An 18,585-nucleotide genomic window follows, 5' to 3' on the forward strand; every position below is an offset into this window, starting at 1 on the left:
TAAAAAATATTGATTGATAATAGTCATTATCTTTATCTATCAGTTAGTAGAAGAAAACAGTAAAAATGCCTGAAAATATCACAGGCAAGAAGAAAAAGTAATGGCAAGAAACAGGGCCAAGAAAAACCCACACCAGCTGGGAAACTAGTTTCTAAACCATTGCTTTAAAAACTCACTTCAGTTCTCCTTTTGGTATGGCCTTAAATTGCAATGGCACATAAGTCTACCAAAGACATCCGTTGTAGGCGAGCAATGGTTTAGAGCCTACCTTTCACAGAATTGATCACTGTTAGTTTTATCAACACACTGCTTTTTATCTGAACACTTGTCCAACACTGTTTCATTTGCAATTGCTGGTCCTCCTTTCATCTCAACTTCTTTTCCACTAGTATCTTCCTTAAAATGAAGCCCATTTTTCTCTCCTTTGAACACTGGACATTCATTTTTATCCACAATGACTTGTGTATCATTTCCAGCACTACTGTTTTCTTGTCTGCTCAGTCTCTGTGTGCTTGAAATGTCTCTTGTGTCTTTATTTTCTCTTGGCTCTATGGAACTTCTTAGAGCAAAATCTTCTACCTTGTCTTGTGGTCTTTCGGTATGAAATGTGGCAAAACTTCTCTGAACTAAAGAGGCATTGGTCTTCTCAGAATTTTTCTCATTGAGTTTATTAACCTTTTCTTTCTCAGAGGAGGGCTGGTTCTTCTGGGAAGATCTCTCTAAAAGCCACAAAATATTTTAATGGAGGACGCATGTGATCAGTATAATTTCGGCTTCACATAATGGCATTTCTATTCAGGTTTCTCTTTATCAGAAGATATACCCTTTGGGGGCACCTGGGTGGCTCAGTGGGTTGGGCCTCTGCCTTCGGCTCAGGTAATGATCCCAGGGTCCTGGGATCGAGCCCTGCATCGGGCTCTCTGCTCAGCAGGGAGTCTGCTCCCCCCCACCCCCGCCTGCCTCTCTGCCTACTTGTGATCTCTCTCTCTCTGTCAAATAAATAAATAAAATCTTTAAAAAAAAAAAGAAGATATACGCTTTGGAAAAGCAAAGTAGATGTGAACATGACCAATTGACTGACATTTGGGTTCCCAAAGAGTTTTTAGTTTGTAATTAGTAGGACCCAAAGCCAATCAAATAAAGTTATTCAAACAGCACTTCTCCTAACACAGGGCTTTATGAACATGTAATTCCTTCTGAATAAGAACAATGACAACAGGACTTTTATACCAGAGCTTTCTTTATGCATAAATCTCTAGTCTTCTAAAGATGTTACCTGTGAGGGCCAATGTCCTTTTGTCTTTGACAGGGGTTGTTTCCTTCAGGCCAAGCTGTGACCATGACTTCTCCTTAGCCTGTGGATACACAATTGAATAATTGAAGTCACTTATTAATTACATCAGTGTTTCTCAACCTCAGCACTACTGACACATGGTGTGGGTAATTCTTTGTTGTGGAAAATGTCATGAGCGTTATAGAACATTTTGTAGCATCCTCTGTCTTCTACTCACCAGAAAACAATGGTAACTTCCCTCCCAGTTCTAATATCCAAAATGTCTCCAGAAATTACTAAGTGTCCTCTGGGGGTAAAATCATCCCAGATTGAAAACCACTGTATTGCATGATTCAAAAAAAGAAAAAAAAAAAAACAGTAGAATTAATAGTAAGTTAGAGGACAGTCTGAATTAATGAAACTGTATAGACTACAATACTTGAAAACAAATGAACTCACTACTCTAAAAGAAATTCTGTTAAACTCTGGCATTGTTTGTAAAAGAAGGCCCATCTTCATGAATGGATTAAAGGATATTGATAGTGTATCGTCACCTCTGACCTCCGGTTATATTGTCTTGATATGGTTCGCATATAAATCAGATAAAAATGAGACTATCTATGTGACTAAGATTTTGTAAACCAAAAAGTAGGAAACTAAAGTAAGCCTCTGTAAATGAGCTTTCACGTGGCTTAGAATAGATGACCCTTTTCCTAGGCAGATAAACATCCTTCTCATAGTTCTGGCTTCTCTGAATTTGCTCAGCCAACTTTTCTTAAATACCACATAAAATATAAACATTAGTCCAATCCACCCAAGTTATCATAAATTCCAAAGTTGTGCACTATAAATTAATTAAATTGTGTGGATGTCCAAAGAATCAGTTTCTTTTCTTTGGAAAGAGAGTAAAATCTGCCTTAGGGTGACTTGCAAGCATGAAACTCCATGTAAGTGCAGCTCAGGGGCATCAAGACAGACGGCTAATGTACTTTTAATAATCCAAGGGGCCCTCTCATAGCTTCAGAGCATTTCCATTTTTCAGATAGAGACATTGAAACACAAAGGTGGTAGGTTTAGTAAATCCGTGGAAAACCAAATTAGAGATTATATCCTCAGAGTTTGTAACTTCCACTTCTAAGTGAAAGTGCAGGACAAATGTTCTTCAAGGTCTTCAGGCAAAGCCAGCTGCTCTCCCCTCTGTGCGCTGCATATGCACTCACCCCAGCATCACCGACAACGCTTTTAAACATTTTCCCTGTTAATTTCCCACTAGCCTGTAGGTCTTGCTTAAATGGGCAGGAAGACTGGTTCATCTTTGAATCTCAGGCATTAGCCCAGTGACTAGGATATAGCAATGATGGTGGTGATGATGGTGATGATGATGACAATGATGATGATGATGGTGGTGGTGGTGGTGATGAAGATGATGAAGAGTGTGATGGTGGTGATGACGTCAATGTCGATGTGGCTAATATACACTAAGCACTATCTACATCCCGGGCACATTTCTAAGCATGTCAGTTGATCCTCATAGCAACCCTTTGGGATAGATATTATTAGCCACATTTTATAATGAAATCAGGTAATTTCCAAGGATTATACAGTTCAGAAATGGTCGAGCCAGGGTTATTAGTCAGCTGTCTCCTTCATTTTGTGCTCTTAACTACTACAATCAGAAAAAAAAAATAGATTACAGGGAAGGCGTGTTGTTAGTATTTACTGAGTATCTATCGCACAGCCAGTACCACAGGCGATAAGAAGGAAGATTAAGAGAGAAGGGTATAGGGGCGCCTGGGTGGCTCAGTGGGTTGAGCCACTGCCTTCAGCTCAGGTCATGATCTCAGGGTCCTGAGATAGAGCCCCACATAGGGCTCTAAGCTCAGCAGGGAGCCTGCTTCCCCCTCTCTCTGCCTGCCTCTCTGCCTACTTGTGATCTCTTTCTCACTCTGTCAAATAAATAAATAAGAATCTAAAAAAAAAAGAGAGAAAGAGAGAGAGAGAAGGGTATAAAATGGAAACAAGTTAGTAGAGTGAAGAAATAAATATTTACCAAACAATTAGAATTAACATAGAATTAACATAGAAGAAAGGCAAAAGAGAGAGAATTCAAGTCCAACTTTGAAACAAGTCAAATTAGCCAAATAAGATAGTCTAACAAATTGTGTGTAAGATACTGTACAATTTTGTTTTTCAGTGTTTCTTTTTTGAAATGAAAATTCTTGGTGGATAGGCATTGTGCTTCTGGATTTATTCTGGATAATGTGAACATAGGTGGACTTGATAAAGAAAACGGGTATGTATCAATCAATTTCAGTTCATCAAAATAGGTAAAATGGAGAATTTGGAGGTAAGACTCCATGGAGTGCCAAATTGATGAGCCTTTGCCTCTAAGGTCATCCAGGTACTGGTGGCAAAGATTTAGGAGTTGCACAAACATTCTTAGGGTAGAGCAATTGGAGTTGACCAACAGGAGAAGCTGTCGATTCTGAAGAATATAAGAAACCAGCTTCCAAAAGAGGCTGGATTTTTTCTTTGTCAATTATATATCACATATGTTTTACCACTTAAATAATGTAAGGAGGTCTTTATTCATTGCCACAGGCCATTGTATTTTTATTTCTCTATGTAATACTGACATCTAGAGGAACTTTGAACTGAGTTTCCAAAAAACAGAAACTATATTTCTCCTTTCCTGCTTCTGAACAGCAACTTCAGTATGAAGAGGGTTTCCATGTCATCTGAAGAAGATGCTAAAATAGGAAGCACAAGTCTGTAGATATATCTTGTCCAAAAATGAACATATTTTCTACCCATTTTACCATGTTAAGCATGATGTTCCTGTAAGGATTACTGTCACCTTCTGTTAACAGATTAAAGTCATGTCAGAAACTAAGTTCCTTTGCTAAAATCACACTGATTACTGAGATGAGTGTGAGGGCTTCAGTGCATTCAAACTCACTCATTATTCCTTCACTTAATAAATACTTCTATATTTGCATATGGATTCCTTTTGTGATCAATTATTCATTGCTTTTATAATAATCCATTGATGCATTTAGAATGACATACAGAAGAAAGGAGACCCAAATGCCCAAGTATTTAAAACAAGTTCTGTTCTCTCCACTCTGTACAGTTTTCTTGACTGGTGTCCTGAGTGGAGAATATGTTTCCAAAGTAGTTTTCAGGTTATATAAAGGACATGTTAGAACTCGTTTCTATTTGTTTTCTATTCTTTTAAAATTTACATTTTATATATGTTTTAAAGCATGTATGAATAAAGTTGGACAGGTATATAATTTATAAGTTTCTGTCATATGCTAAATTTATTTATAAAAATAAATATACATGTATTGTTTATCAATGTGCATATTTCTGAATAAATGTTGGGATTTACTTAAATGCATTTTACTGATAGCAGTGCAAAATCAAAATAATTTGAGGACCATTCTTCCAAATAACACCATTTCTTACATAATGATTTTCTGAAATATGTGCTTTAGAGAAGAATTATTCTAATCAGCAGGTTCAAGGACAAGTACATAATTCGAACAGTGAGCTCATTTCTTGCAAATTGCTTCTAAGAGGTCAAGATTCATAGCTTAATGACTACTTTAACATTTAGACCAATTGTATGCACCTTATACTCTGGTCTCCAGGCAGTTTCACTGATTGCCATGGAAACAAGAGCTACGCAGGAAGGCAACATCCATCTGGAAGCATGTGTCCACCTACCCAGTATGGAGTTCACTCCCACCGCAGACCACAAACCTGTCCCAGTACTACACAACAACTCTGTTTCTCTTCAAAGTGGTAGAACAACCAAAAGGAAAATTAGTTCTGTTGAACGACTTTGCCTCATCCCTCTCCTTTCCATTCAATACAAACCAACCTTAAAAATCCATCTTAAAGTGGATTTAAACTTTTAAAGAACAGAAAGGCAAACAGCTACTGCCTCCTCTGGACGCCCTCAAAGCAGTGATCATCTTCTTGGTATTCTATGGCCACTTGACATGCCTGTCCCCTACCTGGGATATGGACCCTTTTCTTCACATTTGTTTCCCCAGCACCACATGCTGAATATGCTTGGTGAACCCATGTATAGTAAAAGAAAGAAGTGTCTGCAGGACGGGTACCCTCATTCTGACAATATCCTTTTTTTTTTTTTAGAGTATTTATTTATTTATTATTTATTTTTACTTTTTTAATGTGCAATTAGCCAGCATAGAATACAACATTCGTTTTTGATGTAGTGTTCAATGATTCATTAGTTGCATATAACACCCAGTGCTCATCACCACACGTGCCCTCCTTTGTACCCATCACCCGGTTACCCCATCCCTCTACCCCGCTCCCTTCTGTGACCTTCAGTTTGGTTCCCAGAGTCCAGAGTCTCTCATGGTTTATCTCCCCCTCTGATTTCTTCCCATTCAGTTTACCTTCCCTTCCCCTGTGGTCCTCTGCTCTATTCCTTATGTTCCACATACGAGTGAATCCATATGATAACTGACAATATTCTTTAATCAGGCTGTGTCACTGAAAAGCCCCACTCTCCCAAGCACCATCTGAAATGTATCCCTGTCACTGATGCTCATATCCTTAGCATCACTTAACTGACGGTAAGTTACATCCTCGGCCCTGCATTTGGGGATTATGATTGTACAGAAAACTGTTTTCTTACCATCACAATGGAACATGACTATACTAACTGCACAGCCCGAGCTGAGGGCTTGCCATTATCACTGCTGTGGAGATGCCAAGATGAACACCTTTTGGTAATTTTAACCTAATGCCTAGAAATACAAAAACAAAATGATAACAATGTATAATGACTTAAACTTTGGGCTCATCATGAGGAAGAGAAAAAAATGGAATACAAATAAAAGGAATACAATAAGATAAAAGAAATACAAAAAGAGGAATTTTCAGAATATCGAAACTATATTTCCTCGCTTGAGTAAAAAAGATAACTTTAGCAATTCTTTGTAAAGTAAATCTATTTCTTTTCATCTTCAGGGCACACTCAAATTCTTGCCCTGAGTGAGAGGACTCCCTAAAGTCCCCGGGCTGATGAAAGGAATATTCACAAAGCATAACCGGTTTCATGGTCCATGGGGACTGGCATAGAATAAGGCAGGACAGGATCGAACTGACCAAACCCAAAGGAAAAGTGTTCACCTTGGCCTCAAAACTCAGTAAGCAGACCCTCCCCTGCTGCTGAGAAGAAGAACATCAAGGATAATCAGTCACCTGAGAAAATAACCCTGCAGGAAAATTAAAGCCTTTTGATGCATTCGCTATTACATGGGCAGTGCTTCATTCAGAAAGCAAAAGACCAGAAATTAACGGCTGGTTCAGGACAGCTAATTAGACCATCTGTCAAGTGAAGATGTGTGGTAATTTTACTTTTATTCAACTTTAAGATGTATTGAACAGAACTATTAAAAAAAAAAAAAAAGAGTGTGCTACCACATTTAACTGTCTCCTCGAGCAGGAAAGACTGAATAGGGAACAGCACTGGTCAAATGCACTGTATCAGGTTATTCCTCATTGACTACAGACTTTTCTTAATTTAAATACACTCTCAGGTTTTCTTATTCCAATAACCCCTTGTTATGGCCAAGACCATGCAGACCATATGTTCAGTCCTGATGCGATGTATGAAGACTGACGGGTTAGGGGTGGCAGACCCCTAATATCTGCTCCACCATCCCAAGGGCCAGGCCAGGCTGTGGATGAGAGGTACAAGTCATTAAAACCATAGGCTCACCTCCATTCTTCTAACCAGCCTGCCTTTGTCGAATTTAGAAGAAGCAGTTAGAACAAGTTAAGAATCGTCACCTAAATATTTAGTCACGTCAGGTACTTTGATCATATAGATTGTGTTTTTCCCTCATCTTATGCCCAAGGGATAAGCTTACCCAAAACATCTTATAAATGAACTCATATTATTTTATATCCTTCTCATCATCACTTCTCCTGCCCTCCCCACCAGAAAATGCTGAGCTCTCTGACTCTAACTGCTCCTTTTTCCCCAAACTACCCACGTGACTTCGGTTGGCCACACACGCTATACCCCACCTTCCAGGCCCTAATCCTCCTTTGTTCTAACAAGGTCAAAACTAGGGGCGGAGGGCAGGGGTTTGACAATATTTAATGCACGGGTTCCACCCCTAAAGAGGGGGTGCGGCTGCACACTATTGTTTTTTCTAATATCCACCCCACCCTCTGCCCCACAACCACACATACACACCCCAATAATTCCAAAGGACTGCAAGGGTTGGGAGCCACTGTTTCTGTGTTCTCAGCTCCCCTCACTCTGGGTTGTTTTGTCAAGGTGGGGTTTTTTCCCTGAGTTCTTCTTACCATCCAGGCTGCTGTGCCATAGTTTTGAATGATAGTAATAACACTGGAGATGTAGTATTTCTCCTAATCCCGAGTTCCTCTCAACCACCAGCAAAGGTATTTGATCCTCTCTAGGATGGATTATCCAGCAAACCACTGCCTCTTCCTTGCTGGCCACCCAGGGACATATGTATGGAAATGAGCCTCAGGTAGACTGGCCCAGAGACCACAAAACCTCCTCTCCAAAAGTGATCTCAGGGCATCCAAGGAGGGCAAGCCAATAAAAAAACCCAGCATTTCTAACCACACCTGAAATCCTCTGCCTTGCTTCCTGGTCAAAGCTCAATTAATTGAAAGCGATTTAGATCCTCTACCAAAACGGAGGTGAGCAAAAGGCAGCCTGACTCCAGTTAAGTGGAGAAACACCACTTCACACGGTGTAGAATTATTTATAGCCCTTTACACAAAAGGTATCTGAAAACCATAAATGGTGGCATGCTCTGCCCTCTTGGGATTCTGCCACCAGAAAAACAAGCACCTGAGCACTTCAAAAACAATACATCAAGATTATTAAGGAATTGCAATGTGGTGTGTTGTGTGTGTGTGTGTGAGAGAGAGAGAGAGAAAGAGAGAGAGAGACAGAGAGAGAGGAGAGAACAACCAATTTCAAATGCAGGTATAAATGGAATTATAGCTCTTTGATGTTCCTCTGATTAAATTGAGTCTTACTTAGTAAGATTCTTCTTTTATACTACACAAGACCCAACCTTGGAATGTTTTCACATGAAATATACAGTGTTTTTTCATCACCTAATAAAACTCTTCTATTTCTTCCTGCCGCAGACAGTTTTACAAGCATTCATTTCACATAGTGTTCTCAGTGTGCTTTTTAATTTTTATTTTAGGTTCACTTTTATCACTCCATCTCCTATCTCCTGCTCTGAGTAAGCAATCAGCATTTTGGTCCAGCCTCTCACCACAGGCTGGCTCGTGGAAGTAGAGTGTGCTGGCAGAGGTTCCTGGGGAGCTCAGTGTTTCCTCAGGTGAGGTGATGTGTGGTCCCACGGGTTGTTAAGGAGGTTCTAAGATTTGAACTTAGATTTACCGAGCAAAATATCTAACCTCCTTATGGTTTGTCTTTCCATATCTTGCCCTGCACAGCAAATTTTGCAAGCACACTACAAAGTAGCTTTAAAAAGCGATCTCTGAAAAAATAATGAGAAGTTGCAAAGCTCTTTAGAAAGTTTCTTAAAGCTCTTAAAATGTTATATAGTTTTTGGAATATATAATCCAAACTCAGTAGATAGAAACAATCAGTCATGACTATCCCCAAAGCTTTCATTGTCTAGTCCCTTCTACTCAAAGTAGGTCTGGGGACCACAGCAACCCAGGACCCGTAGAGCCTCTCAGCACCCCCCTTCACTTATCCAATCAGAATCTGCCCTTTAACTATTCCCCAGGTGATTCCCATGCACATTACAATGTTGAAAACATTTATCCAGATAACATCCATAATGACTTGGTGCAAAGAAATATTTCACAAAATATTTGTCATGGCTGCTTGTATTTATTTGAATCTGTCCTCCATTCACAAAAAGCCATTGTCACATTTGGTTAAGCTCAGAGGGAGGACTGTGGAGAAAGCAAGAAGGAGCCAACTAATGCTCCGCTGGTCTGGATGTCGGCTGCCCTTGAGGGCAATGGCCAGTAGAAGTCCAGAACTGTGTGGAATATCAGTGACCTTTGAAGAATGCCCAGAATTTTGACACTGACCCAAGGAGTCCTAGCAAGGACTCAGAAGGGTGTTTGAGCGAGACCTGGTGTACCTAATTTCTAGGGTCTCTGCCAAACTCAGGTCTCATAGAAAAGCAACACTAAGGTGTAAAGATTCTGCTATGGGCTGAATGTTTGTGTCCTGCCAAAATTCATATATTGAAGCCCAAACTCCCAATATGATAGTATAGGAAGGTGGGACCTTTAAGTGATAATTAGGTATAGATGATGTCATGAAGGTAGAATCTCGGGTGAAATTAGTGTCTTTATAAGAAGGAAACCTGGTCCTTCCTCTATCTCTCTGCCGTGGGAGGATACAGAGATAATGCAACTGTCTGCAAGACAGGAAAAGGGTTCTCATCAGAATCAGACCACCCTTGACACCCTGACTTCAGTCTTCCAGCCTCCAGAACTGTGAGAAAGAAAATGCTGTGTAAGCCACTCAGTCTATGGTATTTTGTTACAACAACCTGACCTAAGGTACAAGGAAACTGTGCCTATGGTAAACTCTAGAGAAAATCAGTAATATATTCTGATCAGTTCAAAAATGCAAAGAATACAGTTAGGATTGTTAACACAAGTGCTATAACTTGGTTGCTATAAAGGTGATTATCAACCCCTTAAAAGGAGCAAAAGAAATTTTATTTAGCCCAGTTCTGATGAAACAAAAATTTTAAAGTACACAGATAATACATAATGTCTGATACCATCTAACCGTCTGTGCTTTCACTCCTAAGATAGACTTAAAGGCTCAATTTATGGAGAACATTCTGAACACCTTAGTGAACTCTTCGTGTTCTTATCTCATTCTCTTGTTTTATTATGTACATACAGGAGACTATTCAGCTGGTACTCTGGTACTCTACCAGTTATAAAAATAGAGAAGTACTTCCATTTTGGAGGATGTCCTGAGCCCTCCCAAACAACTCGTGACCTAACCACCCTCAGGACCCTCCTAAGATCTGAAACCCTGAAGGTCAGTATCTGGCATGGCTGGGACGTCTATGTGCATGGGGACCGTCCAGTGCAGTCTATTCTGAAAGGTGAGTGACTGCAGACTCCCAGCTATGAAATTCAGTTCTGCATCAGCAAACATGAATATAGTATGAGTGCACCTGGCCACAAGAGTAGGCTCATGGCTGTATAATTTTTAATATTGGAATAAAAGCTTTTAATATTATCTGTGCTATTCCTAGAAGTTAATTATTCATAGGAATTGGAAAGTGTGCCTTGACACTCAAGGAGAAAGCAGTGCAGAGGAGTAAAGAAGAGGTAGGAGAGTTTCTATCAGCAATACCTTTGCCTACCTTAGACCCTGGGACAGTGGTCCAAAGTTTATCTCCTGCCCCAAAGATTCTTAATCAGTAGGTCTGGGCTGCAGCGCAAGAATATTTTTCACAAGCTTTGGAAATGGTTCTGTTGTAAGTGCTCCAGGGATCATACTTTCAGAAAGTGTAGAAATTCTTACTCATTATTCAAGACCCTACCTCAAGAAGTTTCCCTTTGCGAATTCTTCCTTAAACACTCTGGTTCCACATCCTTCTACCAGAAGAGGAGTCACTCTTTCTTCCACCTTTATTGATGATACATCCATCACGTATTTATCATACTGTGTTGGCATTATTTGTTTTCATACCTGACTCTGCCTGCATATCTTGGTATTTCTAGCATCTCACGTGGCATTTGACAGATAAACACAGACTGAGTAGAAAATAGGAGTCAGGGCTGATGCGGGGCAATATTTACTGAGCATCTCAACCAGCTGTGTAAAGTTTCCAGAAGGGATGCTGTAGCACACCCTTTATTATATCCGGTTTCAGGCTTGACTGTCTTGCCCTTAGGCTCCTGTGGCACCTAGAAGTTCCCTCTATCATGTAGAGAAATTTGTTGGCCTGAACCTCTAGGAGAAAGCTCATAGTCTTCTCAGACCTTTGCAAGAACTTAAAGGCTTGTGTTACCAATTCATATCTGAGAGTCCACCCTGAGTGTGGGTTATTGAACTAATGTATCATTTGACCACCTTCTCAGCAAATGTCTTAGACCTCATAAAAATCAGAACATGTCCTGTAAACATCCATTTGTTTAAGGCATATATTTAAGATCTATTATTCATATAACTATATCAACCATAACTTTTTTTAACATTCAATAATACACTAACATAGAGAAACACTTAATGAATATATTTTTTAGAAGATTTTATTATTTTTAAGTCATCCCTACACCCAACTTGGGGCTGAGACTCACAACCTCGAGATCAAGAGTCGCACACTCTGCTGTCTGAGCCAGCCAGGTGCCCCAAGAGCTGCTTAAAGGATACTTTTGGTAATAGAAATGAGAAGAGGTTAGATATTGTTATTGCCACATTTCACTTTGTTATGATTATGAAGGAGACAAGCAGAACCTATCTCCTCTGAAGTGTCTGATTATACTTCTTTGGGGAGCACCTAACTCAACATTAAAATAGATGCTAAATAAATGGCTCTGCATTTTCCTGCCGAAGCCCTTTACCATATTTCTAATGGTGATTAAGTCAGACATCGTATCCATTACTCCAACATCCCTTTAGCACTCAAGTTCTGTGATGCCACAGAATCAAGAATAAATCTTGGCACAGTTACAGAGCACGCTCAGAAGCTTCCCACACTGGCAAGAATCTGCTGCTCAGTGCTTTTCTATGGATCTTGCCTCTTGGAATCTATCTATGGGGATGATTTACTGAAGTAAGGCCTAAATAAAAGTGTCTTTATGGCAGATCATAGAAAAAAAAATCATGCTTGTTTGGTTTGTGCTATTTATTTAGGTCTCCATTTCTCAGCAGGTGAGGGCTTTGCTTCAACCACTTTAAGCCCTGTCAACACCAAAGGAGTTCTCCTCCAGATTTTATCAGCAAAGTTTCTGATTTGCTCCTTGCTACCAGGAGATGGGAGTAGTCCCTGAGTTCTTCAGAATTCTCCTGCTGTGTCTTCTCAAGCACTGTTCAGAGGTAGTGACCAGTGAGGTGGGGTTGAGTTTGTAAAACATGCCGCTCAGATTCCTGTCCAAATTCATGGTCTTAGGCAGCTATGGCAAAGAGCCTGCCTCCCTACTTAAACAGGGAGCTTCGTTTGCTGATTCTGAGAAGAACAGTGTCCTTATTCTCAAAGCCAAGACATTGCTACTTCAATAGACAAAGGCAAAACAAAGCAAAGGGTAACCTTTTTGATGTTGTGGAAATCAGCTATTTTTGGTTCATGGCAGAACAGGAAGGAGTCTGAAAAATCACCTTAGATTTAACATCACAAATTTAAATGAGGTTTTAGAGAGAAATTAAAGGAAGGGCAGGAGTTTGCCTCACAGTCCAGTGGGTCAGATACATAACTTTTGTATTCTTTTGTATTCTCAACCGCACAACGTACTCCCCAAAATCCATAATATTCTAAGGTTTCAAAACAAGACAAGGAATTCAAAGACTTACTAAATCATAAAATCCATTTGAATCTAGAGAGACCTTAAAGGGCATTGTGAAATGAGTTAAGGAAATCTAACTCAAAACTGGAAGGGGGAAGCCATGCCGGAATGGTCATACACATGTCACTGATTGTAGCTTGCTTAGTTCCACAGGAAGAAGGAAGATTTCCTCTCAACCCTGGTAACTGCCCTAAACTGCAGCCAATGAGAGGACCATTCACTTCCAACACCTACAGCCAATGAGAAGCCACCACCACTACGAACTCTCATTTCTGCACCAATGAAATTTTGTTCTAAACAACCTCTTCCAACTTCCTCCTCTCCTCCATGAAAGGACACTCTCCTCCTTTGTTCTCTGTACTTGGAATGTGCTTGGAGAAACCACGCTCCAGACTGGAAATGAGTCTCTCTCTCTCCTGATTGACACCGGAGCTACACTCTAGTGTTCAAACCTACTACCATTAAACAGCCCCTGCCTCAGCGTCCTAAATAGTTCAAAGAGTGAAAGTCTCTAATAAACCACAACAGGTTGCTATGTCTAATGATCCGCTTCTGCTTAGGCGCTCTAGGAGATACCCATCCTTTTCTCCTTAGTTCTTCCACCCCTATTGGTTTATTGGGCCAAGATTTCCTAGGAAAATATCATGCTGGAAGTTCTTTCTCCTGAAAAGGGGAAATAATTCTAGAATTTCACAGCAGCAACCAAAATAGCCCACTAGGTAAATCTCAGGACACTCAACATCTTTTATTTGCTGTGTCTCTGATCGCCCCTAGAGCTAATTCCAAGGATGCTAATCATTTGTCCCCGTTGGATCAGCTACCACCCTTCTGGGTAAATCCTCAACTGATATTGTCAGAATATACAGTGCATCTCTTATTAAGATACAAATAGATCCCCCAAAACCTCTCCCCATAATTAATCAATATCTGTAATAAAGATGCCCTTCAAGACATTAAGCCTATAATAAAACGGTAAGGGCCAAGGCCCCCTGATCCCCTGTATCAGTCCCTGCGACATTCTTATTTTTACCTGTGAAGAAACCAAATAGCTTGTCCGGGACTTCCAAGCCATAAACAATATTGTCAACCCCCACCATTCTATTTTTCCCAACCTTCACTTTATTTAACTCCATCACTACTGAGAGCAAATTTTTTTCATGATCGATATATGTACTGCTTTCTTTAATATCCCAGTAGATAAAGGTAGTCAGTATCTTCTTGCTTTCACTTGGGAAGGACAGCAATGTTATGGGACAGGAATGCCAGGGTTTCACAGAAAGCTCACAAACATTAAAGCCTGGCCCAGATGATATCAAGTTCCCTGAAGGCTCCACTTTAATATAATCTGTGGATGACTTACTTCTTTGCTCCCTTTTCCAAGCCTCTTCGCAAGAAGATAGCATCCATGTGCTAAAACTCCTAGCCAAAAAAAAAAAGATATAACATCTCTAAGGAAATATTATAATTTGTTCAAACTCAGGTTCAATATTTAAGACATCCAATCTCAGAACAAGGACTGCATTTGGATCTAGACAGTTTTAATGGCATCCTGAGCTTCCTAAAGCTCCAAAACAGATGTCAACTGTGAAGTTTTTTTGAATTGTCAGACTATTACTGCAACTGTATCCCAAACTTCTTCTTATGACCCCACCTTTATATACCTTGTTAAAAACAATTAATTAAACCTGACCTATCATCTAAGAGGATCCAGATGACATGACTTTCCAATGTTAAAAAGAAGTTTAATAAGGCCCCTTGCCCTTGAACATCCAAATTATCAGCTCCCTTTCTTCTTTTTTGCCTACAGAAAAGAAGGGAATGCCCTTGAGATACTCAACCAAAATCATGGAGATTACCACCAATCCATAGGATCCAGCAGCAACGAGGTCCCACAGCCTGGGGATACCCTCCATGCCTCAAAGTTCTACATGCTACTTACTGCCTCTTTTGTAAAGGCCACTGAGGAAATCAACTTGGGATCCCCTTTAACCCATTCTGTGCTGCTAAAACTCCTCTTACCTCTCATCACACTCAGCATCTTTCAATAAGCCATCCTACTTCCTATGAAATTCTGCTGTGAACTGCCCCTTATATCACTTTTTCTTGCTATAATAACCTTAACCCTGCTACTTGTCTCCCCTCCTCTATCAGTGAAAACACCCACAACTTTTTAATACTGACAGATCACCTTCTGACCCTTGTGATGACTTAAAGGAAACTCCTTTGGATAACAGTGACTTTTCATTGTTCACTGAGGGTTCTTAGCTGAAAGATGAAAATGGTAAATATTGTGGTGGATATTCAATATTAACTCCTTTTGAAGCAAGCAAAGTAGCACCCTTGCCTTTGACTACCTCAGCCTAAAAAGGAGCTATAAGCACATACAGGTCCAAGTCTAGCCAAAGGTGAAAATACCAACATTTACACCAACAGTATATGTGCCTTTGGAGTGACTGATAATTTTGGAATGTTAGGGAAACAATGCAGTTTCCTTACTTCCAGTGGAGATAAAATTAAAAGCAGCCCTTACATTCAGGAATTGCTGGATGCCATACTCTTACCTGCTGCTTTGACTGTTACTAAAATCCTGGGGCGTTTTAAACTTAACTTTCTGGAAGCCAAAGGAAATCACATCACCTACATTTCCATTTAAAAATGCTACCCTCAGGGTGCCTGGGTGGCTCAGTGGGTTAAGCCTCTGCCTTTCGATCTGGTCATGATCTCAAGGTCCTGGGATCGAACCCCTCATCAGGCTCTCTGCTCAGCGTGGAGCTTGGTTCCCCCCCCCCTCTCTGCCTACCTCTCTGTCTACTTGTGATCTCTCTCTCTCTCTGTCAAATAAATAAATAAAATATTTTTTTAAATGCTACCCTCAAAGGGTCTAGAAGTCAAATCTCTGTCATGGTCCGAAGGAACTCTCCTCCAGATGATAATATGGAGAAATTAACTATGGACACACAACAATAAAACAGTATTGGCAATCAAGTATTTGCTAGTATGATAAGAAGAGAAACCTCTGGTTTGGACCAAATATAAACCTGGTCCTACCAGAAATTCTGAAGCTTCCACTGTTGACTACTGTACATGCATTTAACCTTGGTCTATAGATAAAATGATGTTTATAAATCAATACTGGAGAAATATCAACAAGACTGCAAAAAGCACCTACTTTGCTTTCCCTACCTGCCTCAGATACAATCCAGGGAAACCTATCCGCACTGTTCCTGGGCACTTAAATTGCTTTATCTGGACCATTAAAATTTTGGCAAATGGACTTTATCAGCTACCCCCATTTCATGGAATCAAATATGTCCTGGTAATGATTTGCATGTTTTCCCACTGAGCCAAAACCTTTCCATGTAGACAAGCTACTCTCCTTCTTCAGTAGGATAAAACCATCCCTACCTGGAGAACTTCTCTTGAGCTCCATAGCAACTGAAGAACCCATTTTATTCATCAAATATTATAAGTCTGTGCCATTTTGGGCAGCTGGAAAGCATTTTCCTTTTGTTTACCATCCTCAGTCTTCAAGACTACTCAAACAAACTGAACTCAATTGGAAAAATTTATGGAAACCCTCCAAATACCTTGACCAAAAGTATTGCCGTTGGCCCTTCCAAATCTCAGATCCATCCCCTTAGAACTTGTAAACCCTCATCCTTTGAGAAAATTACTGGATGTTTCATGAATCTAGCATCTCCCTCTTCTGACCTGCATATAATAAAGGAGATACACATTACTGTTACAAAGTTCTAATTACATCCCTTGAAAATAATCATACTCTAGTAGAGCAACCTTTCCACAGCATACTTCTGGGACACAAAGACATCAAAGACCACACTCTGTAACCCAAGAAGTTTGCTTATTGGAAAGACATCTCCGGAAAGACTCTTTTCAGCCATGCTGGAAAGGCCCCTATCAAGTCTTACTAACCAATCCTTGTGTTGCCACACTGTAAGGAGTTGACTCCTGGATCCATGTGTCTCATCTAACAAAAGCCCCAAACCCTGACTGGACCTGAATACCAACTGGTGACCTCAAATTAAAGATCTCTGGGAACTGAAGCAGACAGCTTTCCCAAGATGACAGGATCAGGCCTGTATATTCTTTCCTTTCTGCCTTTTCTCACCTTGTTTTCTCCTTCTCTGTCCTGGAGAGACAATGCCCTTGCTTGTGTTTCCCAATTCATCACAAAAGGAAGAAGCCCTTCTGATTGTAGGACCTGTCATCAGAAATCTAGATCACTGTGACAGACATGACTCTTTAGTTTTTCCAAAAACAAATTTTTCCTTCATCTCCAATGTGACCCCTAATTATACTTGCACCCTTGTAGATATTTCTCACTGAGTCAAATTTCAACAACCAGGTTTTCCTGTATCTTGCTTTGTCATCTCTCATCACAACTCCCAATGCAATGAATTGTACCTATTCACAAGAATAAATTCCTCCAGAGAAGTAAAAACCCAATTACATAATACTTGGGAACAAGCACGTTGGCCACAAAAAAATTCCACCTGATGGTCCATGGTCCTTTGATCTCAACTGGTTTGGGCTCCTGCTTTAGGACTATAATACAAGCTGGGGTCATTATTCTGTTCCTCATCTTATTTTGTGTAAACATTTTTAAAGCTTTGTGCCTATTGCCTGTTGAACCTTTGTAAAAACATCGTACCCAGTAGGGTGATGCTGAATCAATGCTTCAAGATGGATCCAACACTTACAACCTTGATAAGATGCAGACTTAAGGTGGAAAATGCCTGGAAGCTCTCCCTCCCCATCCTTGCTTGTTATCCAGATGTGGCCTCAGTGTTTCCCAGTCTGTGTACTTTCCCTCCAGCATGGGACATGACACACAGAAAAGGTCCTTCCTGGTACCAAGGAATAAATGATCCAATTCTTGATCGGCAATCTTTTTGAAGAAAGATCTCTTTCAAATGGGGGAAATGTGAAAATGTGTTAAGGAAACCTAATACAAAATTGGAGCCAGGAGGCCATGAAGGGGGTAATTCTCATGCTCATGGCACTTGTCACAGCTTCCAAAATCCAGCAAGAGAAAGGAAGAATTCCTCTCCCCTGCCCAGCCTATAGTGAATGAAAGGCCACCACCACTTCCAATGTCTGCAACCAATGAGAAGCTGCCACCACTTCAAACTTCTCTTTCTCCAATGAACTTTTGTTCAAAACAACACCTTCAAATTCTTCCTTTTCTTAATAAATGGACACTTTCCTCCTTTGTTCTCATAGGCAAGTGGTTTGCCTTAGTTGGCTTGTCCTGAATTGCAATTCCTCTGTTATTCCCAAATAAACTAGATTTCTCTTTTAAAAGATTGACAGAACGTGGCCCAATCATCTCAACTGGAGATGAGAAATGGGATTCTACTCAATTTCACCTAAGTATAGATTTTAACAATGTTTAACGTGTTCCTGCTGAGAGGAAGGCTGTTGATATTACTGGTAATTTTTCCCACAACACCTTCATTCTTAAAAACATAATAGGACATTGTGGCATACAGTCTCGATCTTTATTTCTTCTCATTAAAAATCCACCCACCACAATACAGTTTTTGAATGTACACATAGTTCTTGGCCTTTCATTTGTTATTATATATCAGTTTTTTATGATGTTTAAAAGAAGTGTGGGGCTATAGATTGTGTTAGGTATAGGCATAAGCATAAGCATTAAAATATATTTTGGTACTGGGTTACTATTGTAGGAAGTACACAGGTCAAGTAAGCTTTAAAGTGTC

At 40.0% G+C, this 18,585-nt stretch overlaps 1 protein-coding gene across 1 annotated transcript in view; it reads right to left on the reverse strand.

The window, feature by feature from the left end:
* The window catches only part of LOC111156670 (myosin light chain kinase family member 4), a 79,612-nt gene that overhangs the window by 21,231 nt on the left and 39,796 nt on the right, over positions 1-18,585 (reverse strand). Inside the window, exon 2 of the mRNA XM_022517702.1 lies at positions 1,277-1,355. Coding sequence (XP_022373410.1) covers positions 1,277-1,355 — 79 coding nt within the window. The remainder of the gene's footprint in view (positions 1-1,276; positions 1,356-18,585) is intronic.

This window comes from Enhydra lutris, unplaced genomic scaffold (assembly GCF_002288905.1).
Source record: "Enhydra lutris kenyoni isolate GAN:26980312 unplaced genomic scaffold, ASM228890v2 scaffoldscaffold48, whole genome shotgun sequence".
NCBI classification, from domain to species: Eukaryota; Metazoa; Chordata; class Mammalia; order Carnivora; family Mustelidae; genus Enhydra; species Enhydra lutris.